The sequence below is a fragment of the Salmo salar genome, chromosome ssa07, assembly GCF_905237065.1.
Source record: "Salmo salar chromosome ssa07, Ssal_v3.1, whole genome shotgun sequence".
NCBI lineage: Eukaryota > Metazoa > Chordata > Actinopteri > Salmoniformes > Salmonidae > Salmo > Salmo salar.
Window position 1 is genome coordinate 20,158,587 of NC_059448.1, and position 26,606 is coordinate 20,185,192.

The 26,606-nt window shown below is 40.4% G+C and overlaps 1 protein-coding gene across 1 annotated transcript in view; it reads left to right on the plus strand.

Moving 5' to 3' along the window:
- LOC106608787 (phospholipid-transporting ATPase ABCA1) overlaps window positions 1–26,606 on the plus strand; it is a 305,836-nt gene that overhangs the window by 98,673 nt on the left and 180,557 nt on the right. The window contains exons 15-18 of the mRNA XM_014206928.2: window positions 11,580–11,802; window positions 13,318–13,539; window positions 21,589–21,790; window positions 22,471–22,587. Coding sequence (XP_014062403.2) covers window positions 11,580–11,802; window positions 13,318–13,539; window positions 21,589–21,790; window positions 22,471–22,587 — 764 coding nt within the window. The remainder of the gene's footprint in view (window positions 1–11,579; window positions 11,803–13,317; window positions 13,540–21,588; window positions 21,791–22,470; window positions 22,588–26,606) is intronic.

Sequence of the window (26,606 nt, forward strand, 5' to 3'; positions counted from 1 at the left end):
AATCTACACATTTTCAAATGCTCAGTTCATTTGATATATCTTCTTCACTGTCTAATAGAGAAACAGAAGCACTATTATATCGGTGGCGTACAATATATTGACATGGCATTTTGGTGGCATTATGAAGCTTGTTTAATATCATCTTATTGTATTGTAACATCAAATGATCCATCATCCTGAGCATGACGGACGGTTCTAACTGGTTGGATAGAGCTGATGCTCAAGGTTTATGAAGGTTAGCCCAATGTAAAATATATAGCTGGACCTATAAACGCGTTGGACCCTTGATTAAAAAACCCCTAGAGTGTGTCTATCCTAATGGATCATCCATTGGGACAATGACATTTACTGCATAGACACAACTTATTTTCTCTCTCCTTCTTCTAAGGGGCAAAGGTCAGTTCAACGGATGAAAAAGGAGGAGTGTTCAGACAAAGTGTTATCCAAAACTGTGTTGAATTTATTAAAATGACTACAGAGGACATTTTAACAATATAATAATGGTTGCCAAGGCTCCCTGTTCAGTACATTATCATGCTTAGCTATGAAAGTAAGATGAGCTAAACAACGTGTGAAATACTAGAACATTAAATCAAGCTGATTTCTAGATACGCATGGATTTGAAGACAAAGGACGAGATTGCGCTGGAAGATTGATTTTGTTTTTGTTAATGGTGCAAAATGCCCCGTTCAACCCATCTCTGAAAGCCTGATTGTGAGAGTTCTGTCTTTACATAAGGAGTGGGGCTTATACAACAGATTATCAATAAATAATGCATTAGTTCCCATCTGGCTGCATTGCCTTCCCTTATCAAAGCCTGGACTTGTCAATATTCCCAGCTTCGCTGTTTCCTGACCTCTTCGATTGCCTCCCTTGCCTTCCCTTTGCACCCACCAGCTTCATCCAGAGTATTGGAAACATGCTTCCCATGTTCCTAGTGCTGCCGTTCATGTACATCGTCTGCATGACCATCAAGGGCCTCGTCCTGGAGAAGGCTCAAGGAACTCAGAATGGTACCTTTTGGGTTGCCTGGTTCACCAAGAACTTTGTCCTGCTCTTGGTCCCATGCGCAATCATAAGTGTCATGGTTAAGGTCAGTTCTGAAAATGTAGTCAACAAAGAAGCAAGGTTTCAAATGTCAAAGCACAATATCACTTGGTTACTAAACTAAACTGGTGTGGGGTAACAGAGACCAGTTGTTAGCTAACATTGATTGTCCTTGACTTTTTATACAGTATATTGTTTTCTGATAGTTAGTGTGCACAGTAATAAACTAGAAAATTACTTGGCAAATTAGAGAAACTTTGCCTAAGATTGAGCAACACACATCAGTGTTGGTGTAAACGCATTACAGGAAATGTACACTACCGGTGAAAAGTTTTAGAACACCTACTCATTCAAGGGTTTCTTTATTTTTACAGTTTTCTACATTGCAGAATAATAGTGAAGACATCAACACTATGAAATAACACATGGAATCATGTAGTAACCAAAAAAGTGTTAAACAAATCTAAATATATTTTATATTTGAGTTTCTTTAAATAGCCACCCTTAACCTTGATGACAGCTTTGCACACTCTTGGCATTCTCTCAACCAGCTTCATGAGGTAGTCACCTGGAATGCATTTCAATTAACACGTGTGCCTTCTTAAAAGTTAATTTGTGGAATTTCTATCCTTCTAAATGCATTTGAGCCAATCTGTTGCGTTGTGACAAGGTAGGGGGGTATACAGAAGATAGCCCAATTTGGTAAAAGACCAAGTCCATATAATAGCAAGAACAGCTCAAATAAGCAAATCTCAAATCTCAAATATATTTTGTTTAAAACTTTTTGGGTTACTACATGATTCCATATGTGTTATTTCATAGTTTTGATGTCTTCACTATTATTCTACAATGTAGAAAAAATTAAAATAAAGAAACCCTTGAATGAGTAGGTTTTCTTTTGACCAGTAGTGTATAGTAATGTCATTTGTTTAAGGAGAAGTACACATTACAGGAACATAGCCGTTTAAATATATAATAACGCAATATTGTTTAAAGAGAAGTACAGAGAAAACAAATATTATTTTAAAGAGGTGCACAATAGTTTGTTTATACTAGATCTAAAAGATACTTGATTTGTAAAGTGGTTGTGTTTTGTTCTTTGGAACTCTTCCTCCGTTAATTGTGGGACAACTAATACCAATAACTAATCGAATCAGGCATAACGTCGATTATCTCAATTTCCACTATCATGCTAATTTATTGAGCATGGCACTAAAATTGTAATTTCCCTCCATTAAAATCAAGTTTGGATGTGTGTAAAACCTTCCATAGTCTGCATTGTTTTAATATTATGTGCCGATGGGGAGAAATTATGGTGCTTGTAAATGTATTTAAAACAAGTTTTTGTTTTGTTAAAATTTGATTCGAATTATTTGTTCTCTTTTTAGGCCTTATCAATAATGAATTTAATATTGCTTATTGACAATGTTTGGCATGTCCATGCCCAGCAATTTACAGTAAGCCTAGCCTCTATGTCGGTGTGAATGCTATTGAAACCATGAAATTACTTATAGCAATGTGGACTGCAAATGGGTTCAAATTAACGTATTTAGCGAAGATAGGTCTACATTTTGTTATTTTGTTTCTGTAAGCCATTTAACAAACTAACATTGGAATTGGAGTTGATTCCAAACAATTAAATAAAATACGGTAAATACACAACCACATATTTCGCCACAGAGCATGTTCTGATTAGCCAGTAACAGGCCAAGCCTCGACCCACCCACAGCTTTTTCATTCATCAAAACCTAGGCTTTCGTGCTAACGACAGCAAGTGGGACGATAATTGTGATTGTGAAAATAGCAAAAATATTTCTGACACCCCTGAACCTATAGCGCTACTGACCTGTATTTAGGCTAAGATTTGCCATTGCGTTAGGTTGTTGCTCTGTAGCTTAAATGTACTCTACATCACTCGTCTGTGTCATTGAACTTGCTGCGTGCAATTTAACGGCGTAACTGTTGAATTGATCCCCTGTCTGTGGACTAATGTGCGTCTAAGCTAAATTGTAGAATATTTATCCCAATGAGGCGGGCATTTTGTTTGCTCATCATCACCACACATTTTTTTTTTTCATCGTTATCTGCCTCTTAAAGGTATGGTGTCCTTTTCAGCCTCCTAATTCATATTCACGGTTACATGACAAAGAAAATGATTATTCTTAATTTAGATCAGCTAATCAATTTTTTGCAGTTTAATTGGAAAATTCTCATAGTAAATAAAACAGCTCTGGGCAAAATGTAATTTTGCCGTCACCCTAATGTGTTTTCCAGCCAACAACAATTTGTAACATTAATAACAATAAATTGAGTTAGTTGGGTGCCTTGGAGGAACAACTGGGCATGATGTGTATTCAAATCATAGAGCCCTATTCTAAATGTCATGGCCATTTGCAGCACGTTAGTATAACAGGGAATTAGAAGGCAATTATTTGACTGCTGTGTCTGGATTAGGTGTGACTGCCATAAGATTTGTCATCCACACCTGAGTCCCCCTGTTCTTTTCCACTTGCCATTTCACTCCAGGCGGATGTCAAAACACTAATGTCCGTCCTATCTAGACTGATTAATTGGAGTTTATTAATATTGTTGGCCAAAACACTGTGGCCCTTTTCTGCTTCCCACTCAAGGCAACAGTAGAGTATAGGGGGCATGTTGATCACCACTAAAGTCATACAGTAAATCACGATTGGTGTATCCCTAATGGAAATACTGTATGACTTTAGTGGTGACCAACATGCCCCCTATACTCTACATTTAATATGTCCTCATAATGTCCCCTCCCCATTTCACTGAGTCATTTAAGCATCTGTGAACAAAATTCATATTTTCTTTGAGTATGCCTCTCTGTGGTTACTAAAGATCCCATGGCACTTATCGTAAGAGTAGGGGTGTTAACCCTGGTGTCCTGGCAAAATTCCAAATCTGGCTCATACCATCATTTGAACATCTTGGCCATGTTCTGTTATAATCTCCACCCGGCACAGCCAGAAGAGGACTTGCCACCCCTCATAGCCTGGTTCCTCTAGGTTTCTTCCAAGGTTCCGGCCTTTCTAGGGAGTTTTCCTAGCCACTGTGCTTCTACACCTGCATTGCTTGCTGTTTGGGGTTTTAGGCTGGGTTTTTGTACAGCACTTTATGACACCAGCTGATGTAAGAAGGGCTTTATAAATCAATCTGATTGATTGATTGATTGATTGATCGATCATGGCCACCTTATTATCCCCAATCATTGCAATTGTCTCATTCACCCCCACTCCTCTCCCCTGTAACTATTCCCAAGGTCGTTGATATTGTCGTGACTGTCATTAATGTGATGACTGTTATTTATCGAATAATTACCTACTATGTTTAATTGTTACTAGATTAAACTAATAATGTAACAATTAACTCATTAGGAATTTGGGGAACCATGGGAAAAGTTGTTTAACGAGTTACCATCTCCCGAATTAAACTCAAGAATATATATAGTGATAACGGTCACTTATTAACCTGTTGGGGCTAGGGGACAGTATTTGCACGGCCGGATAAAAAACGTACCCGATTTAAACTGGTTACTACTCTTGCCCAGAAATGAGAATATCCATATAATTAGTAGATCTGGATAGAAAACCATCTAAAGTTTCTAAAACTGTTTGAATGGTGTCTGTGAGTATAACAGAACTCATATGGCAGGCCAAAACCTGAGAAGATTCCATACAGGAAGTGCCCTGTCTGACAATTTGTTCTCCTTCTGTGGCATCTCTATCGAAAATACAGCATCTGTGCTGTAATGTGACATTTTCTAAGGCTTCCATTGGCTCTCAGAAGGCGCCAGAAAGTGGAATGACGTCTCTCCTGTCTCTGGGCGAAAAACAGCAGGAGATTTTGTGAGTGGTCAGGCTGAGAACAGTGACACTGGAGATGCGCGTTCATGTGAATTCTCAATTTTTTTCTTTCAGCCTTTGAATGAATACAACGTCGCCCGGTTGGAATATTATCGCTATTTTACGAGAAAAATCGCATAAAAATAGATTTTAATCAGCGTTGGACATGCTTCGAAGTACGGTAATGGAATATTTATAAATTTTCTGTCAAGAAATGCGCTCGCGCGTCACCCTTCGGATACTGACCAGAACGCACAAACAAAATGGAGCTATTTGAATATAACTATGGATTATTTGGAACCAAAACATCATTTGTTGTTGAAGTAGAAGTCCTGGGAGTGCATTCTGACAAAGAACAGCAAAGGTAATCCAATTTTTCTTATAGTAAATCTGAGTTTGGTGAGGGCCAAACTTGGTGGGTGTCAAATTAGCTAGTCGTGATGGCCGGGCTATGTACTCAGAATATTGCAAAATGTGCTTTCGCCGAAAAGCTATTTTAAAATCTGACACCGCGATTGCATAAAGGAGTTCTGTATCTATAATTCTTAAAATAATTGTTATGTATTTTGTGAACGTTAATCGTGAGTAATTTAGTAAATTCACCGGAAGTTTGCGGTGGGTATGCTGGTTCGGAACATCACATGCTAATGTAAAAAGCTGGTTTTTGATATAAATATGAACTTGATTGAACAAAACATGCATGTATTGTATAACATAATGTCCTAGGAGTGTCATCTGATGAAGATCAAAGGTTAGTGCTGCATTTAGCTGTGGTTTTGGTTTTTGTGACATATATGCTTGCTTTGAAAATGGCTGTGTGATTATTTTTGGCAGGGTACTCTCCTGACATATTCTAATGTTTTGCTTTCGCTGTAAAGCCTTTTTGAAATCGGACAATGTGGTTAGATTAACGAGAGTCTTGTCTTTAAAATGGTGTAAAATAGTAATATGTTTGAGAAATTGAAGTTATCGCATTTTTTAGGTATTTGTATTTCGCGCCACGCGATTCCACTGGCTGTTGACTAGGGTGGGACACAAACGTCCCACCTTTCCCAGGGAGGTTAATCATTACCTCATATCAGTCTCTTTCTGAACGTCGCAGACTTCTTAAATCTGCACAAACCCGAGTCTTACTGATCATTCTGTACTACACAAATGTATTTTATTATTTATTTACTAGCAAACTAAATGATAACATAGGATACACACACATGGTATAGGTTATTGATTAGAAACTTAATACGATGAAAACAGGTCCCTAGCGGACTAACACAATATGACACTTGTTACAAAAGATGGAGAGTTAAAGAGAGAGAGAGAAAGAGAGACAACACTTGTACACAATAGGGAACCACGCTCACAGTAATCCAAATACCTTGCCCCAAACTGCCGCCCTTTTGGGTAAGAAGTAATGCATCTATTTACGCGTTGAAGGTCTTCGTCGTGCATCTCTGTTGGACCTAAGCCTTCATGAAAGGGTTCGATTGGGCCTTCTCCTTCGGATGGGCCTTCTCCTTCATTCTCAGGTGTAAGGCTCTGATTGTCCACAAGAAGTCAAAATGTCCTTCTTCTTAGTTGTCTGTGTTTACTTTCACTCGTTCTGGAAGAGCGGTCTTCTGAGGACAGCTAATCAGCTGTGTCAATGATCCCCAGAGTGGTGATGAGAGCAGTGTAGGTGCCCATGATTTGAAGAGAATAACCAGATGGTCCTACTTAAATTCACTTTCTTAGATACAGTACTTAGAACAGCTACTCAACCATAGCATTGATTGTTGGAGGCTCCATTGTCTTCTTCATCCTTGTGTTAATTTTCAGGGTCGTGACCAATCTAGACCTAACTGCAGCGGGTGGTCCTTCTAGTCTGGTATGTTAATTCTTAACCTCTCTGGGCTAGGTGGGACGTTAGCGTCCCACTCTATTCAACTGCCACTGGAATCGCGTGGCGCGAAATACAAATACCTCAAATGCTATAACTTCAATTTCTCAAACATATGACTATTTTACACCATTTGAAAGATAAGACTAATTAATCCAACCACGTTGTCCGATTTCAAAAAGGCTTTACAGCGAAAGCAAAACATTAGATTATGTCAGGAGAGTACCCTGCCAAAAATGATCACACAGCCATTTTCAAAGCAAGCATATATGTCACAAAAACCCAAACCACAGCTAAATGCAGCACTAACCTTTGATGATCATCAGATGACACTCCTAGGACATTATGTTATACAATACATGCATGTTTTGTTCAATCAAGTTCATATTTATATCAAAAAACAGCTTTTTACAGTAGCATGTGATGTCCAGAACTAGCATACCCACCGAAAACATCCGGTGAATTTACTAAATTGCTCATGATAAACGTTGACAAAATACATACATTATTTTAAGAATTATAGATACAGAACTCCTTTATGCAAACGCTATGTCAGATTTTAAAATAGCTTTTCGGCGAAAGCACATTTTGCAATATTCTGAGTACATAGCTCAGCCATCACGGCTAGCTAATTTGACACCCACCAAGTTTGGGGCAACCTAAACTCAGAATTACTATTAGAAAAATTGGATTACCTTTGCTGTTCTTCATCAGAATGCACTCCCAGGACTTCTACTTCAACAACAAATGTTGTTTTGGTTCCAAATAATCCATAGTTATATCCAAATACCTAAGTTTTGTTCGTGCGTTCAGGTCACTATCCGAAGGGTAACGCGCGAGCGCATTTCGTGACAAAAGAATTCAAAATATTCCATTACCGTACTTAGAAGTATGTCAAACGCTGTTTAAAATGAATTTTTATGCTATTTTTCTCGTAATATAGCGATAATATTCCAACCGGACAACGTTGTATTCATTCAAAGCGGAAAAGAAAAAATTGTGAGGTCTCGTGATTGCGCATCTCCAGTCTCACTGTCCCCAGGCAGACCACTTACAAACTCTGCTGCTGTACTTTGCCCAGAGACAGGAGACGCGTCATTCCCCTTTCTGAAGGCTTTAGAGAGCCAATGGAAGCCTTAGAAAGTGTCACGGAACAGCACAGATGCTGTAATTTCGATAGAGATGCAACAGAAGGACTATAAATTGTCAGACAGGCCACTTCCGCCATGGAATCTTCTCAGGTTTTTGCCTGCCATATGAGTTCTGTTATACTCACAGACACCATTCAAACAGTTTTAGAAACTTTAGAGTGTTTTCTATCCAAATCTACTAATTATATGCATATTCTAGTTTCTGGGCAAGAGTTGTAACCAGATTAAAAATCGGGTACGTTTTTTTATCCGGCCATGAAAATACTGCCCCCTATCCCAGACAGGTTAACTCAATCTTTTATACCATCGGGTAAAAAGGAGCATTTCCGTCATACTGACACTCTCTCTGAGCTCCCTCGGGCGTGGCTAGTTACGAGGCAATGTATCATCACTACTATGATCTTGTTAGATAACTAAAATCACAATCCTATCATCACAAAAATATTCTCTTCATCCTTGATATTTTCCCCATTCGGATGTTGAAATATATTGTCCCAGTGTTCATTGATGGATGTTGAAGTTTTGGGGCAGCAAAACCTTCCGTAACAAAGGGATAGTTACTTCCCAATACTGAGGAGAAAGGGAAGAGAATCCCCTCCTGCCTAATTTACGACCGAGTGTTAACCTGTTAGGGCTAGGGGGCAGCATTGACACGGCTGGATAAAAAACATACCCGATTTAATCTGGTTACCACTCCTACTCAGTAACTAGAATATGCATATACTTATTACATATGGATAGAAAACACCCTAAATTTTCTAAAACTGTTTGAATGGTGTCTGTGAGTATAACAGAACTCAAATGGCAGGTCAAAACCTGAGAGATTCCTTTACAGGAAGTGGCCTGTCTGACCATTTGTTGAACTTCTTTTCCATCTCTATCATTTACTAAGGATCTCTGCTCTAACGTGACACTTCCCACGTCGTCCATAGGCGCTCAGAGCCCGGGAAAAAACAGAATGTCGTCATTCCAGCCCCAGGCTGAAACACATTATCGCCTTTCTCAAGTGGCCGATCAAGAGACACTAGCTTATGCGCGTGACCCCGACCGCCCCCGCCTTTGGGATTTTTTCCTCTGTTTGCCGAAAAGGAGATTCCCTGTCGGAATATTATCGCTTTTCTACAAGAAAAATGTCGTAAAAATTGATTTTAAACAGCGGTTGACATGCTTCGAAGTACGGTAATGGAATACTTAGAATTTTATTGTCACGAATTGCGCCAAGCGCGTGACACTTCTTTACTATTTCGGATAGTGTCTGGAACGCATACGAACAAAACGCCGCTATTCGGATATAACGATGGATTATTTTGGACCAAACCAACATTTGTTATTGAAGTAGCTGTCCTGGGTGTGTATTCTGACGAAGACAACAAAAGGTAATGACATTTTTATAATAGTAAATATGATTATGGTGAGTGCTAAACTTGCCGGGTGTCTAAATAAGCGAGCCCGTGATGCCTGGGCTATGTACTTAGAATATTGCAAAATGTGCTTTCACCAAAAAGCTATTTTAAAATCGGACATATCGAGTGCATAGAGGAGGTCTGTATCTATAATTCTTAAAATAATTGTTATGCTTTTTGTGAACGTTTATCGTGAGTAATTTAGTAAAATGTTAGCGAATTCCCCGGAAGTTTGCGGGGGTATGCTAGTTCTGAACGTCACATGCTAATGTAAAAAGCTGGTTTTTGATATAAATATGAACTTGATTGAACAAAACATGCATGTATTGTATAACATAATGTCCTAGGGTTGTCATCTGATGAAGATCATCAAAGGTGAGTGCTGCATTTAGCTGTCTTCTGGGTTTTGGTGACATTATATGCTGGCTTGAAAAATGGGTGTCTGATTATTTCTGGCTTGGTACTCTGCTGACATAATCTAATGTTTTGCTTTCGTTGTAAAGCCTTTTTGAAATCGGACAGTGTGGTTAGATTAACGAGAGTCTTATCTTTAAATGGCTGTAAAATAGTCATATGTTTGAGAAATTGAAGTAATAGGATTTTTAAGGTTTTGAAAATCGCGCCACAGGATAGCAGTGGCTGTTACGTAGGTGGGACGAATTCGTCCCGCCTAGCCTAGAGAGGTTAACCTGTTAGGGCTAGGGGGCAGTATTTGCACGGCTGGATAATTTTTTTTACCCGATTTAATCTGGTTACTAATCCTACCCAGTAACTAGAATATGCATATACTTATTATATATGGATAGAAAACACTCTAAAGTTTCTAAAACTGTTTGAATGGTGTCTGTGAGTATAACAGAACTCATTTGGCAGGCAAAACCCTGAGACATTTTCTGACAGGAAGTGGATACCTGATGTGTTGTATTACCTTTAAACCTATGCCATTGAAAAACACAGGGGCTGAGGAATATTTTGGCACTTCCTATTGCTTCCACTAGATGTCACCAGCCTTTACAAAGTGTTTTGAGTCTTCTGGAGGGAGATCTGACCGAACAACAGCCATGGAACGATGATGGCCCATTAGACACCTGGCGCGCGAGTTCATGTTGGGTACCCTCGTTCCAATACGTTATAAAAGAGAATGCATTCGTCCACCTTGAATATTATTCATGTTCTGGTTAAAAAAGGCCCTAATGATTTATGCTATACAACGTTTGACATGTTTGAACGAACGTAAATATATTTTTTCCCCTCGTTCATGACGAGAAGTCCGGCTGGCTTAGATCATGTGCTAACAACACAGAGCTTTTTGGATATAAATGATGAGCTTTTTTGAACAAAACTACATTCGTTATGGACCTGGGATTCCTGGAAGTGACATCTGATGAAGAGAATCAAAGGTAATGGATTATTTACATAGTATTTTCGATTTTAGATCTCTCCAACATGGCCGTTTGTCTGTATAGCAAAGCATATTTTTCTGGGCGCAGTGCTCAGATTATTGCAAAGTGTGATTTCCCAGTAAGGTTATTTTTAAATCTGGCAAGTTGATTGCGTTCAAGAGATGTAAATCTATAATTCTTTAAATGACAATATAATATTTTACCAATGTTTTCTAATTTTAATTATTTAATTTGTGGTGCTGACTTGACTGCCGGTTATTGGAGGGAAACGATTTCCTCAACATCAATGCCATAGTAAAACGCTGTTTTTGGATATAAATATGAACTTGATAGAACTAAAAATGCATGCATTGTCTAACATAATGTCCTAGGAGTGTCATCTGATGGAGATTGTAAAAGGTTAGTGCATCATTTTAGCTGGTTTTATGGTTTTGGTGACCCTGTCTTTGAATTGACAAAACATTACACACAACTCTTGTAAATGTACTGTCCTAACATACTCTAAATTCATGCTTTCGCCGTAAAACCTTTTTGAAATCGTAAAACGTGGTTAGATTAAGGAGATGTTTATCTTTCAAAGGGTGTAAAATAGTTGTATGTTTGAAAAATTTGAATTTTGACATTTATTTGGATTCAAATTTGCCGCTCTTGAAATGCACCTGCTGTTGATGGAGTGCACCATGGGTGGGACGCTTGCGTACATCATACACTCATTGGGATTTTGCCACAACCATAGCTCAGTAGAAAATGTCAATCGGCATCCGGATGTGACTGGGCCGTATACCCTCTGCCCCCTCCTTCTTCCTCTCCCATCTGACCCCTCCCCCTATTAGGTTCCTCCGCTCGCTGGCACGCTCTCTGCCCCTATACATGACCCTGGCCTGGATCTACTCGGTGGCAATGATCGTGAAGGGCATCGTTATGGAGAAGGAGGCGCGTCTGAAAGAGACAGTGAGGATGATGGGGCTGAGGAGCTCAACCTACTGGCTGAGCTGGGCCGTGTCCAGCATGCTGCCGCTGGCTGTCAGTGCGCTCCTCCTCACCCTCATCCTCAAGGTGATTCACCACTAATTCTAGACCTTTCACCAGTTCTTGGAGGGCTGTGGGCATCAACTGTGGGCTTAGGCTGTCAATGACTGGACAAGAGGAAAGTGATACTTGTATTGTAATAAGCATGTAATAAGCCTGTAATAAACTATAATTATAAGTAATACCAAACAGCAGACCTGGGCCTAGTCTTGTAACATTTTAGATACATTTGGATGAGGCTGTTAGCTTGCATACCACTGCTTGTAACAAAAAAGTGGTGTAGTATTACTCCTAATGACAGTATTCAGTGGGTTTGGGTTTGTTCAATCAAAATGGTAGCGAGGAGGAGAGTTTAATCAAAGACTTGAGTTGCCCTGGAGCACAAACCTCCAAGACTGGGAAAGGATTTCCTTGTAATGCTGATAAGCAGAGTTACGCCACTATAGGGGTTATATTACAACTAACCATAGACTAACAAATAAAGGCTCACTCCTACAGAAAAACAACAAAATGGCAGCTCCACCAATTGGATTGCTGTTGAGATGGGGCAGGGGTGTAAGCACTTGCAAATCCATAGACAGATCTATGGATGCAAGGACTGACCGTCCTCTACGTCAACATGATGGTAAATCATATTTTGAAACTGTGTTAGAAGTACAATAAGTGATACATTTTTAGGAGTAGTCTTGACAAGACGCTATCAACACCTGGTGAGTAACTCTTCCTACAGCTTGTCAAATCATTAACAATGAGTCATTTTAATCAAAAGCTTTATTTCTGTGCCGCTTTGTGCTGTCTTCACAAATAATAAGTTAATCACCACAATCAGTCGCAATCAATCTGCTTTTGTCTGTGAAGCTTGTTCATTGCAAGATAGCCTTCTCTTGCCTGAGCTGCTAGACACAAGAAATGGTTATGCCTCGAACATCCATCGGCAATCAATACTCCCAAAGTGATAACTCGGGTAGTTTAGCGGCTACCACTGGAATACTTAAAGAAATACATCCTTCCTTTCTTCCTTCCTTCCCTGAAGTAATCAAATATGTAAAATGTTTGTATTAGTGAAAGTAAAACCATGATAATGTAGGATTATTTTATAGGATATATTATTGTTTTCTAAATCATGGTTGTGTAGTTGTAAAATATGGTGAATCAGTTGTTTGGAATTGTAATGGTAATTGATTATCTACCTAACAACTACTTTGCTTTATGCTGATTGGGTCAGATGTTTGTTAATTGTTGGAACAGGTAGTTTAGTTAGTTTAGTTTACACATGGCTGTAACTATGGTAAGTTTGTCATTAAACCTGCAAAATAGTAATCTGTATATATCCAGTGTTTGTCTGTAGTTATCCATCCACTATGTAAAGAACCCTCAAACTACAATAGCCTTGCTTTCATCTATCACTCATCACTTACAGATCTGTGATTAACTCATGAAAACGAGGAAGGAAGATGCATTTCGAACAAGGTCACAGTGTTGTATCTTCCCCCTCCTTTCCCCTTTTATTATCACTTTCATCCCGTCCCTTTCCCGGTGCAGTATGGGAAGGTGCTGCAGTACAGCGACCCCTCTGTGATCTTCGTTTTCATGCTGGTCTTCTGCGTGGCCACCATCATGGAGTGTTTCTTCATCAGCGTCTTCTTCTCAAAGGCCAACCTGGCGGCGGCGTGCGGTGGCCTCATCTACTTCGTACTCTACCTTCCGCACCTCCTCTGCTATGCCTGGAGGGACGTCTTGGGGTTCCAGGTCAAAATCTCTGTGGTGAGTGGACCTATGGAACTACTGTTACTTCCACCACAAATCCATAATGGACAGCAGAGAACCAGTGGGTGTTTATTAGGGTTTGGAACTGTATTGAAGACTAAGTAAGTGATTTTGTAATGGTGTTGAAGAGAGAGGAAGGTTGTACTTTGACCAAGAGAGTTGTGGGGTTCTACCTGCAAACATACAGTAAACACCAGGCACATGGTAGACATGGTGTGCAGGCTTTTGTTCTCACCAAGCTTTAATAGCACACATGATGCAATAAACAAACTGATGATTTGATTAATTATGTTGTGTTAAAACAAAAGCTTGCACACCCTGTGGGTCTCCAGAACCAATGTTACTAAAACACACAAGCACGCACAGACACAGTACAGATGCTGGGATAATATTCAACCACTGTACGATCCCCATGATCTAAACTATAGATCCTTGCCCTGACACGCAAGTATCATTTGGATTGTAAGCAGGGGCATAGAGCACCACAGTATGTGTCATATAGTGGCTTGCAAAAGTATTCACCCCACTTGGCATTTTTCCTATTTTGTTGGCTTGCAACCTGGAATTAAAATTGATTTTGGGGGGGGTTGTTTCATATGATTTACACAACATGCCTACCACTTTGAAGATGCAAAATATTTCCTATTGTGAAACAAACAAGAAATAAGACAAAAAAATGGAACTTGAGCATGCATAACTATTCACCCCCCAAAGTCAATACTTTGTAGAGTCACCTTTTGCATCAATTACAGCTGCAAGTCTCTTGGGGTATGTCTCTATAAGCTTGGCACAGCTAGCCACTGGGATTTTTGCCATTTCCTCAAGGCAAAACTGCTCCAGCTCCTTCAAGTTGGATGGGTTCCTGCTGGTGTACAGCAATCTTTAAGTCATACCACAGATTCTCAATTGGATTGAGGTCTGGGCTTTGACTAGGCCATTCAAAGACATTTAAATGTTTCCCCTTAAACCACTCGAGTGTTGCTTTAGCAGTATGCTTAGGGTCATTGTTCTGCTGGTAGGCGAACCTCCTTCCCTGTCTGAAACAGGTTTCCCTCCAGAATTTCCCAGTATTTAGCGACATCCATCATTCCTTAAATTCTGACAGGTTTCCCAGTCCCTGCCGACGAAAAACATCCCCACAAATCAAATCAAATGTATTTATATAGCCCTTTTTACATCAGCTGATATATCAAAGTGCTGTACAGAAACCCAGCCTAAAACCCCAAACAGCAAGCAATGCAGGTGTAGAAGCACGGTGGCTAGGAAAAACTCCCTAGAAAGGCCAAAACCTAGGAAGAAACCTAGAGAGGAACCAGGCTATGAGAGGTGGCCAGTCCTCTTCTAGCTATGCCGGGTGGCTGTCACCACCATGCTTCACTGTGGGGAAGGTGTTCTCGGGGTGATGAGGTGTTGGGTTTGCGCCAGACAGTGTTTTCCTTGATGGCCAAAAAGCTCAATTTTAGTCTCATCTGACCAGAGAACCTTCTTCCATATGTTTGGGGAGTCTCCCACATTTTGGCGAACACCAAATGTGTTTGCTTATTTTTTCTTTAAGCAATGGCTTTTTTCTGGCCACTCTTCCATAAAGCCCAGCTCTGTGGAGTGTACGGCTTAAAGTGGTCCTATGGACAGATACTCCAATCTCCGCTGTGGAACTTCGCAGCTCCTTCAGGATTATCTTTGGTCTCTTTGTGGCCTCTGATTAATGCCCTCATTGCCTGGTCCATAAGTTTTGGTGGGTGGCCCTCTCTTGGCAGGTTTGTTGTGGTGCCATATTCTTTCAATTTTTTAAGAATCGATTTAATGGTGCTCCGTGGGATGTTCAAAGTTTCTGATATTTTTTTATAACCCAACCCTGATCTGTAGTTCTCCACAACTTTGTCCCTGACCTGTTTGGAGCGCTCCTTGGTCTTCATGGTATCGCTTGCTTGGAGGTGCTCCTTGCTTAGTGGTGTTGCAGACTCTGGGGCCTTTCAGAACAGGTGTATATATACTGAGATCATGTGACACTTAGATTGCACACAGGTGGACTTTATTTAACTACTTATGTGACTTCTGAAGGTAACTGGTTCCACCAGATCGTATTTAGGGCCTTCCTAGCAAAGGGGGTAGATACATATGCACGCACCACTTTCCTGTTTTTTATTTCACTTCACCAATTTGGACTATTTTGTGTATGTGCATTACATAAAATCCAAATAAAAAAATCTTTAAATTACAGGTTGTAATTCAACAAAATAGGAAAAACGCCAAGGGGGATAAATACTTTTACAAGGCACTATAATACCCATAAAACCTAGCGGGCAAACAGGGAAATGGTTCCAGTCGTTTTTCAATTTTCCTATAGGGGATTTGAGAAACACTTAAAATAAGGGCTGTGTTTTGTGTATGCGTACCATGGCATGACGTTTTGATAACCGTGTAAATCTCTCTAGGACAAGGTGACTTTTAGCAATATATTCACCTGTATTTACCCCGCCAAAATGAAATGCTAATTATGCCATGGTGATCTTGACGAGATTGCTGAATTGAGGCAAAGGTAAGAATCTCTGGATTAACTATCTAATATTAGCTAAATGTAGTAATTAATAAATTGGCAAGATTTCTTTAAATAGACAATTCTGTGAACTGTCTTCTGCAAGTTATTTAAATTCACACAATACCTGTTAGCAAAGGTGTCAGCTAGAGATGACGTGCAGAAGCTTGCAGGGATTTGTAGTCTTACATGATGTTGTAACAGCTGTTGAAAGGATGGGACCAAGGTGCAGCGGAGAATGTATTCATCTTGACTTTTAATAGAAAGAATGAACACTTTACAAAATAAACCAAAAACGACTAGCAACAGTTCTGTCAGGTTATCAAGAACTAAACAGGAAAATAACTACCCACCAACCCCAAAGGAAAAACAGGCTACCTAAGTATGGCTCCCAATCAGCGACAACGATGTACAGCTGTCCCTGATTGAGAGCCATACCAGGCCAAAACAAAGAAATACAAAAACATAGAAAAAAGGACATAGAATGCCCACCCAAATCACACCCTGACCAAACCTAAATAGAGACATAAAAAGGCTCTCTCAGGTCAGGGCGTGACAGATGTCTACTTTGATGCCAATAAGCCTTTTTGAATCTGAGCGTAAATAGAGCTAAATATATTGATAAAAGTCACTTTTTACGACAGAGATTTACATGGTTATCAAAACGTCACACCAGGGTAAGCTTACACAAAACACAGCCCTTATTTTAAGTGTTTATAAAATCCCCTATTGGAAAATGAATGGTGGAAAAATGATTGGAACCATTTCCCTGTTTGACCGCTAGGTTTTATGGGTATCATGACACCTCCACTGTGGGGCTCTAATGACATTCCTAATGACATTCCTATGTGCCTTGTAACCATTCTTCTCTCAACCTTTTAACTCTGCCAATGTATCACCAGATCTATATTGTTAGCTTCAATAACCTCCTGTTGTTATTGTATTTGCCATTTGATCCAATTATTTATTGATCTCTCCCAACTTTCCCCATTAAGTTTGCATGTTTTGGGGTGTACCCCTTAGCCCTTACTGTATACAAGATCATTTTGCGATACTTCTATCTGTTTTCTGTGATCTGAAAGTCTGAGATTTCCTCTGACAATAATAATAATAATAATAACATTGAGTCGTGTTGTTTCATTTCCTATATGGTGCAGTTATTGAGCTTTTAAGGTTTAGTTCAAACGGTGATATTACTTTTCCTTTTCTGACTGCTCTCTGCCAGAAGTAGGGGAGACCGGGGTTGGTTGTTACACGTTTTACTCTTGTGTGTTATTTCGCAGCACCAGTATATCTCACAAGACTCCTTTCAACATTAATAGAAAGACCAAGGTCTTGGGTTGAAATAAGGGCCCTTTTTTATCATCATATCTCCTACCACTCTGTGCACCTGTGACAAGCAGCCCCATCGCAGGGTTGGTTGTGTCACACAGAATGGGGTTGGTTGTCACAATGTTTGCTAGCAGCTTATTCCTTTTGTAACAGGAAATTAAGCAATATAGCACACAGTCTTAGAAATGGCGTTTCTTTGATCGAACAATGTTTAAAATTCTGCATTTTATGCGTGTGTTGCACATTCATATGTACATGTGTGGGACAGACAAAATCTGTGTGAGAGAGGGAGGCAACAAACCCACATAGCACAGATACCACTGCCCATAGGATGTATACAGTACATGATACTGTTTAGACTTTGGACAGACGTCTCCACACTACATATTCCCAACACATTTTGATTCGTCGGCTAAAGGAGTTTGTGTTTACTGGGAAGGGAGGTCTCTATAGCAACAACAGCACAAAAGAGCTTGGGATTTATTGTATTCTGGCTCTGATCAATGTGGTTATAATGGAGTTGATAGTGACAACCAACCCCACATTCCATGTGATAACCATCCCCAACCAACCCCCAATGCTAATTGCCCCACAATTTTACTTACAACATGGCTTCACTTAGCAAATCAGAAATAGGTTTGGAATGCAGCTCCCCATTTCCTCTATTCAACAAACCACATTTTTCACGTACACTCCCATAATTCAAACATTTAAATAAAGAAAACACATTCCCCTCACCTCAATGTTTTGCATTGCTGACATGAATTGACCAGGTGGATGAGTAATTTTCAAAGAATTCACACATTTTAATCTTAAAATTATTACACAGCACCCTCAGGATTGGGAGTGATAAGCAGAGGTGGGACCAAGTCACTATTATTTGAGTCACAAGCAAGTCTCAAGTCACAAAGGTCCAAGTCCCAAGTAGAATGGGTTGAGTCCAGTGGTGTAAGCAGGAATCCGTTTATGGCATGGCCAGCAAAAATGTATACCTACACATAATAAACTAGAGGACTATAATTAATTGACTATGAGACTGGAACATAATGTGCTGATATAATAGTAATAATCACAATAGGCTTGGCAACCTCTCACTGATAGTAGGCTAGCCTAGGCGACCAGGAGATAGTAGGCTAGGATAGGATAGGCAGCCACAAATGTAACCATTTAACACTAGAAGAGCGTCATATTGACTCAAAACGAATGTACTTTTTTGAATGACATTAACTTTATAACTTTAAAAATGGCAGTCTAAAGAAATATCCTACTCTGGCACCTGACAATGTTCTGTGTTTATCTTTTCACACCGGTATACTCTATTTCCTTCAGACCCATTCAAACAAGTAATGCCAACTCAATGACACATTGATCATATCTCTGAAAAGTGTTTTCAGTTTTTTTAAATTATGTTCACTTTCAAGTTTGAATGTTTTGTGCACAATTACAGTGAAATGCCTTTCTTGCAAGCTCCAATCCAACAATGCAGTAATCAATATAAATGCACAGTAGCACAAAAAATAACATAAGGTATAACAAAAACAAGAAAAAACAAGAAAGTAAGAAGCTATAAACAGGGTCAGTTCCAGTGCCGTATTTACAATGTGCAGGCATACTGGAGTGATGAAGGTAGGTATGTATAGCGGTAATGTGACTAGGCATCAGGATATATAATAAACAGAGTAGCAGCAGCGTAAATTATGATTGTATGCGTGTGTGTGTGTGCTTGTGTGTGTAGAGTGACTATAAATGTGTGTGCATGTTATGTGTGTGTTGGGGTGTCAGTGTGTGTGTGTGTGTAGAGTCCTGTGAGTGTGCATAGAGAACGTGGAACAATGTAATACAAAGGTCAGCTCAGATAGTTCATGTAGCCATTCTGTTGTCTATTTAGCTGTCTTATGGCTTGGGGATAGAAGCTGTTCAGGAGCCTGTTGGTGTCAGACTTGATGCACCAATACTGATAGCCGTGCGGAAGCATAAAGAACAGTCTACGGCTTGGGTGGCTGGAGTCTAATGATTTTCCGGCCCTTCCTTTCACACCGCCTGATATAGAGGTCCTGGATGGCAGGCCCCAATGATGTACTGGGCTGTCCGCACCACCCTCTGTAGCGCCACACAATCGAGTGTGGTGCTGTTGCCATACCAAGCAGTGATGCTGCCAGTCAAGATGCTCTCAATGTTGCAGCTGTATTTGAGGGCCCATGCCAAACCTTTTCAACTTCCTGTGTTTTTGTGTGGAAAAGTTGCCAATAATCCTTGTGGCATCTTCCTTTGTTCTTCCTAGGTGTGTGTCATATCTTGTGTATGTAGAGAGGAGGAAAAAACACAACTTTTAATGTATTCCGTGCTTTTTTGTCAAAGTACCTTCGTGCAGTTTTGCCCTTGGCATTGAGATTTCATTCCTCCACTCCCCCTGTTGAGACGGATGGGCTACTCCTCTCATTTGCATGAACAATGTTCCTCTGACCGTGTTGACTTCCAGTCCATCCCTGTAGTTTATTTATTAGAGGGATGTTTTTTTTCCACCCAACATAGAATAAAGTACACCGTTTCCAAGCACACACACACTCAGAGAGAAACACACACAACTCCCACTATTGTCTTTGATATCATATTCATACAATGCATTTTAATAATGGCAAGTAATTTGCATTCATATTAATGACTGTTGTGATTTGAGGATTTTGCCTATGCAGAGATATTAGCTGTGTGTGTGATATCACAATGTGTTTCATAGCGCATGGGCTGTTTGTTTGATTCTGGGGCTTTTGCCCTTCTCAAAGTCAGATTAGCTGCACCGTCACTCTGTCAGCCTGTCACTGAAAGGTCAGGGAGGGGTCATTTGCTCCCCTGCGTCACCCTTTGTACCATGATTGGCTGCCGATTGTTTGGCAGTCGAACGTGTCCGAGCTCGGACTCAGGGGGACAGTTGAATGGGTGCCAGTGGCTTTGCATGTAGAGACTGCGGACAACGTTCAGGTCATACCTCGGGTGTCGCAGTAGGGTCATAACTTCCCCTATTGTCACTCATTCAGAATGTCATTCAATTACAGACATTGGCAGTTGGCGGGTTTCGATGCGACAGAAGAGGGCCAACATTTACAATGTTTTTTTTTGGTGCTGTTGTACATCATGTGTTGGTCTACAAGGCTTTATTAAGTGTTTGTGGCATCTGCCCGGGCTTAAACACTTGGGGTAAATGAAGCATGCCCAAACAGCTGGCAGGCAATATGGCAGAAGAGAGTGATCGGCTCTACCAGAGGATGTGTCATGGGCAAAGCACCATTTGTCATTTCCCCAGCAATATCCTACTGTATCAAAGATATGTTTTTGAAGCATTTTAAAATAGGGTGTAATGTTTCCAATTAGAATACAGATACTGTTGCAAAAGGTTTTTCCTACAATTAGCCCTATTGAACACGACCATGGTTTCCCATAGCTAGAGTAGGCACTGATCCTAGTCAAAGGCTCAACTGAAAAATCACACGATACACTGAGGGTACAAAACATTAAGAACACCTTCCTAATATTGAGTTTCACCCCCTTTGCCCTCAGAACAGCCTCAATTCTTTGGGGCATGGATTCTACAAGTTGTTGGAAGCGTTCCACATGGATGCTGGTCCATGTTGACGTCAATGCTTCCAAAATGACTATTGTGTCAAGTTGGCTGGATGTCCTTTGGGTGGCGGACCATTCTTGATGCACACAGGAAACTGTTGAGTGTGAAAAATCCAGCAGCGTTGCAGTTCTTCACACTCAAACCGGTGTGCCTGGCACCTACTACCATACCCCGTTCAAAGGCACTTAAATATTTTGTCTTGCCATTCACCCTCTGAATGGCACACATATACAATCCATGTCTCAAGGCTTAAACATCCTTCTTTAACCTGTCTCCTCCCCTTCATCTACACTGATTTGAAGTGGATTTAACAAGTGACCTCAATAAGGGATGTTAGCTTTCACCTGGATTCACCTGGTCAGTCTAAAAGAGCATGTGTTCCTAATGTTGTGTATAATTCAATGACAGTGCTGCATATCTGGTACAAGTCCTTTTTTTTGCCTTGAGGTTCCTGACATGCTCTGCCTCACAAATGTTGAAGGTGATAATGATGATCTGACATGAAGCCCGACATCCACTCTTGGATAATAACCAATCAGATCTAAACTGCATCCATTTCCAGAGTTTGCTGTCGTGTGTGGCCTTCGGGTATGGCTGTGAGAACTTCGCCAAGTACGAGGAGCAGGGCATCGGTATCCAGTGGAGTAACATTGCCCAAAATCCTGAGGGAGATCGGTACAGTTTCATCGTGTCCATCATCATGATGCTCATCGACGCTCTCATCTACTGGCTGCTCACGTGGTACATCGAGAACGTCTTCCCAGGTAACTCATTCATGAGAAAGCCATCAATAATGCACACTCCGGAGTAAAGTTTCCCCTAGGTACAGATCTAGGATCGGCTTCCCCTCCCCCAATCTTAACCATCAGTGGGGAACAACTGACCCTGTATCCGCGTCTCCCAGGATTCACGTCACCCTATAACGTAATGCTTACAGTACAGTGTCCATATTAGGACTCTCCAACTCCAAGTGACTGACACAACTTCCATTAAGTTGTGACTGTCCTATTATGGACACCATGCTCTGCGAGTGCTGTTCATAATGACATCAGTTAGTGGATAAAGTGCAGTCGATAAGTAGCGTATGTCCCACTGACATGAACATAATGTACATAAATGGAACACATTCCACCCGTGTGATGCTATAGTACTCTGACATTGGGGGTTAAACTGTTTCATAGACCAAATGTACGTTATATTGTAATTACGGAATCCAGAGTACACAGAATTGATTCCCTCTTCGTGTATGTGTTGTTGTTGGTCAATAACCAGAAAAAAAATTGAATATCCCAGCAGACTGCCGTAATATATTCATCTCATCTTCTCTAATTAAAATAAGAGGGGGATTTGTGCCAGTCTAGCTGGATGGAAACATGCACTGCAAAGTGTCATCCCTCAAGCTGTTATTAAAATGTGAATGATGTTCCTCCACGCTTGATAACAGGCCAATATGGAATAGCCAAGCCGTGGTCCTTCCCTTTCACGGCCTCCTATTGGTGCGGGACGTCTGCGGTGCCCAACGCTGACCCTGGTCAGTTCAAGGATCCCATGGAATATAATGGTATAGTAGCCAGTGGTATTCACACAAACACCTGTGCACAAACACACCCACACTCAGGCATTACGCAACAGTTATTTATTTGTCTGGTTTAACACAGGTCATTCCCATCACAGACAGAATGCAACTTCAATAAGCCTAGTTCATTATAACTTTAGACTCCTGATTGTTGGCACCTTGATTTTGTGTTAGATAATAATAGACAGATAATGCTGGGGGAAAAACAAGGTTGAGCTTGGAAAGTCAAAGCCTCATTAGTAAATGACTGCTAATTAACATTTGGTCGAGGGAGGTGCAGTGGTGTTTTATTGGCACACTTTTATTGGCACACTTAAATTTGAATGTGTCCACATTGTGTCCGGATTCCCTTTTCCCATGCTATATTCAAATACCACTATGCATTCTGGAATAGGCAAAATGTGACTCAACACCTGGATTTGGTCTTATGCAGCAACATTTGAAATTGTGTTTTTTACATTAGATAAAAGTAGAGACTCAACTATAAAATGGTATATCATACACTGCATTTTTGAGGAACAATGGGAAAGTAATTCTGCTTTGAAAGTTGATAAACTTGAAAACTCACTTTTGAGAAAATGGCCTTTGAATGTTTTGTTATCTAGTGAAGAGCTCTTCTTTGTTTACACCCATTCATCATCGTTCACACCCTCTTAAGCTTTAGCCCCACCCATCTTGTTTCACTCTCGGAGCGTTCAGAGTGCACACTTGACGCTCTGGCTGATGATTGTTTACCTCCGGATAAGATGAAAACAGCCTAACCAGCTCTGCTGACAACAATTTTATTACGCTTTTTTTGCCGACGTTTACTGACACCGGACATATTCAACAGGTGTTGTACACTTTAGCTTAAGACATGTAGCTAGCTAGGTTAACAATGAACCTAGTTACATTTACATTTACATTTTACATTTAGTTAGGTAAACAAAGTGTGAGATCACACACACGTCACATAAAGTCAGCTAACGAGCCAGCCAGCTAACGTTAGCTAGCTAGCTAACAGTACACTTTAGCTTAAGACATGCACCTAGCTAAGTAAACAATGAACCTAGCTAGATAAACAAAATGTAAGATCACACACGTCACGTAACGTTAGCTAATGAGCCAGACAGCTAGCATTAGCTAGTTAAACAACAATGAACATAGTGCCAAATCATGTCATTACTACCCTGCATGAATCTGCTGGGAGCTAACCAACCAGGTTCAATGTTAGCTAGCTAGCTAACATTAGGCTCTAACTAGCAAAGTAAATGGTTCTGGGATACGAATAATGTCATACGCGTAACATTAGCTAGGGAGCCAGCCAGCTAACGTTAGATAGTTAGCTAACATTAAACTTTAGCTTGAAATGAAACCACTTTCTGTCAAAATTAGAAATGTGTAATATCTGAAAATGTAGCTAGCTAGACTATCTTACCCATATACATCCTCATGATGGACGCATCTCCCTGTCACGGATGCCATTTCACGGTTTCCCTTAGTTTGAAGATGTAATCCGGAGACCGGTGTTTTCTCCACCTCTTTAGCTATCATACTCTAATTCCACTGATTTCAAAACTCGATCCTCCAGAAAGTGGAGAGCAACACTTATGCAGCTCCACTACACAATATATATATATATTTTAAAAGGCATGTTCAACAGGATTACCAACACAGACTGATCAGCTCAAATAGACAGAAGCCTTCTATATGGCAGACCAATCCGAACTCCTCTCTCGGCATGTCTAGCCCACTCAAAAAACATTAAAATGGATCTGCTGTGAAGTTGTGACTTGCGACATACGCCTAGTTTCCTGAAACGGGTCACAAATATGCTAATAACGCAATAACAACTTGTTGGCAGAAGTTAACTACTGTAGCTAACTATCAGCTAACATCTGTAGCTAGCCAGCAAGCTAGCAAGCAAAGCTTAAGGGATTGCAAACAGGTTAGCATAACTCTAGCCAAACAAAAAATTATTTACCAAAATGTTATCTAGCTGGCTAGCATTTATGAGGCCAGGAAACATGTTCCTCACACACTAGGAACCTATTTCCTCCAATGTTATAATGAAAAAGTACCTAACGCTGCCAAAACACAAGTATGTATTCTGGAGACTTGTGGGCGGAGTGCTGATGATATCGGGTCGTCGCCCACTGTATGAGCTTTCGGTAGCCTGATTGTGTACATACAGGAGAAATCCTGAGGTGGCGCCAGATCCGAACACAATCATCTAGACTGTCTTTTCAATGCGATCTTTGTATTTTGAAAGCAGAAGTCGTATGTAAGTGTCAAGTGTAGACACAGTCACTGTGACACTCTTTATGTATATTTTCTCTCTTATTTTTGCCTAAATCTGTGACCAAAGTGAGTTTCACACCGGTTGTGGGAACAACAGAAAGGGGTAGCCTCTAGCCAAGAGGAAATGTGACACATGGTGTAACTAAAACCGATTCTGTTGTTTGGAGAGGGGAGAGCAGAGAGTTGTAAACCTGTCACATAGCATCCGTAAAATGTATTTCATATAACTGAGCTTTTGTTGTAATAGCAGACACCTTTTTTATCTCATAAAGGGAATATAATTATTCAGCTGTGGGTAGATTTTGTGTAGAACATAGATTTTGGCTGTGAGTAGATTTTGTGTGGAATATACTTTGAGGTAGCTTTTCTGAGGGCATGAATCAAACATGGTTAAAGTGTCTGCTAAATGGCATAGCGTCGCTGTCTGATGAAAACCTTGTTACTCCATTTTGCAACAAAAATAAATAATTTACTGATAACAGTAACTCCCCTCAATTTGCTCTGAACATTTCATGACTCTAGGACCAAGAAAATGTATTCAAAATAGTTTTTAAAGTTTAATAATCGTGTGTTCGTTAATGGGAAAATTGCATATTTTCCATTTCTTGAAAAGTTAATATTATGGAGATTAGGTTTTCAGCGACAACATACACTATATATACAAAAATATATGGACACCCCTTCAAATTAGTGGATTCGACTATTTCAGCCACACCCGTTGCTGACACGTGTCATGCAATCTCCATAGAAAAAACTTTGGCAGTAGAATGTCCTTACTGAAGAGCTCAGTGACTTTCAACATGGCACCTTCATAGGATGCCACCTTTACAACAAGTGAGTTCAACAAATTTCTGCCCTGCTAGAGCTGCCCCGGTCAGTGTATGTGCTGTTATTGTGAAGTGGAAACATGATGTAGGAGCAACAATGGCTCAGCCACAAAGGAGCTTCGTTGGGAGCTTCATGAAATCGGTTTCCATGGCCGAGCAGCCACACACAAGCCTAAGCTCACCAAGTGTTGGCTGGAGTGGTGTAAAGCTCACCACAATTGGAAACACGTTCTCAGGCGTGATTTAATCACGCTTCACCATCTGGCAGTCCGACGGACAAATCTGGGTTTGGCGGATGCTAGGAGAACGCTACCTACCCGAATGCATAGTGCCAACTATAAAGTTTGGTGGAGGAGGAATAATGGTCTGGGACTGTTTGTCATGGTTCGGGCTAGGCCCCTTAGTTCCAGTGAAGGGAAGTCTTAACACTACAGCATACAATGAAGTTCTAGACCATTCTATGCTTCCAACTTTGTGGCAACAGTTTGGGTAAGGCCCTTTCCTGTTTCAGCATGACAATGCCCCCGTGCACAAAGCGAGGTTCACAGAAATAGTTTGTCGAGATTGGTGTGGAAGAACTTGACTGGTCTGCAGAGAGCCCTGACCTCAACCCTATCGAACACCTTTGGAATGAATTGGAATGCCAACTGGGAGCCAGGCCTAAATGCCCAACATCAGTGCCGAACCTCACTAATGCTCTTGAGGCTGAATGGAAGAAGGTCCCTGCAGCAATGTTCCAACATCTAGTGGAAAAGCTTCCCCAAAGAGTGAAGGCTGTTATAGCAGCAAAGAACAACTCCATATTAATTACCATGATTTTGGAAATTATGTTTTCGTCCCATGTTTCATGAGCTGAAATAAAAGATCCCCAAATTTTTCCATATGCACAAAAAGCTT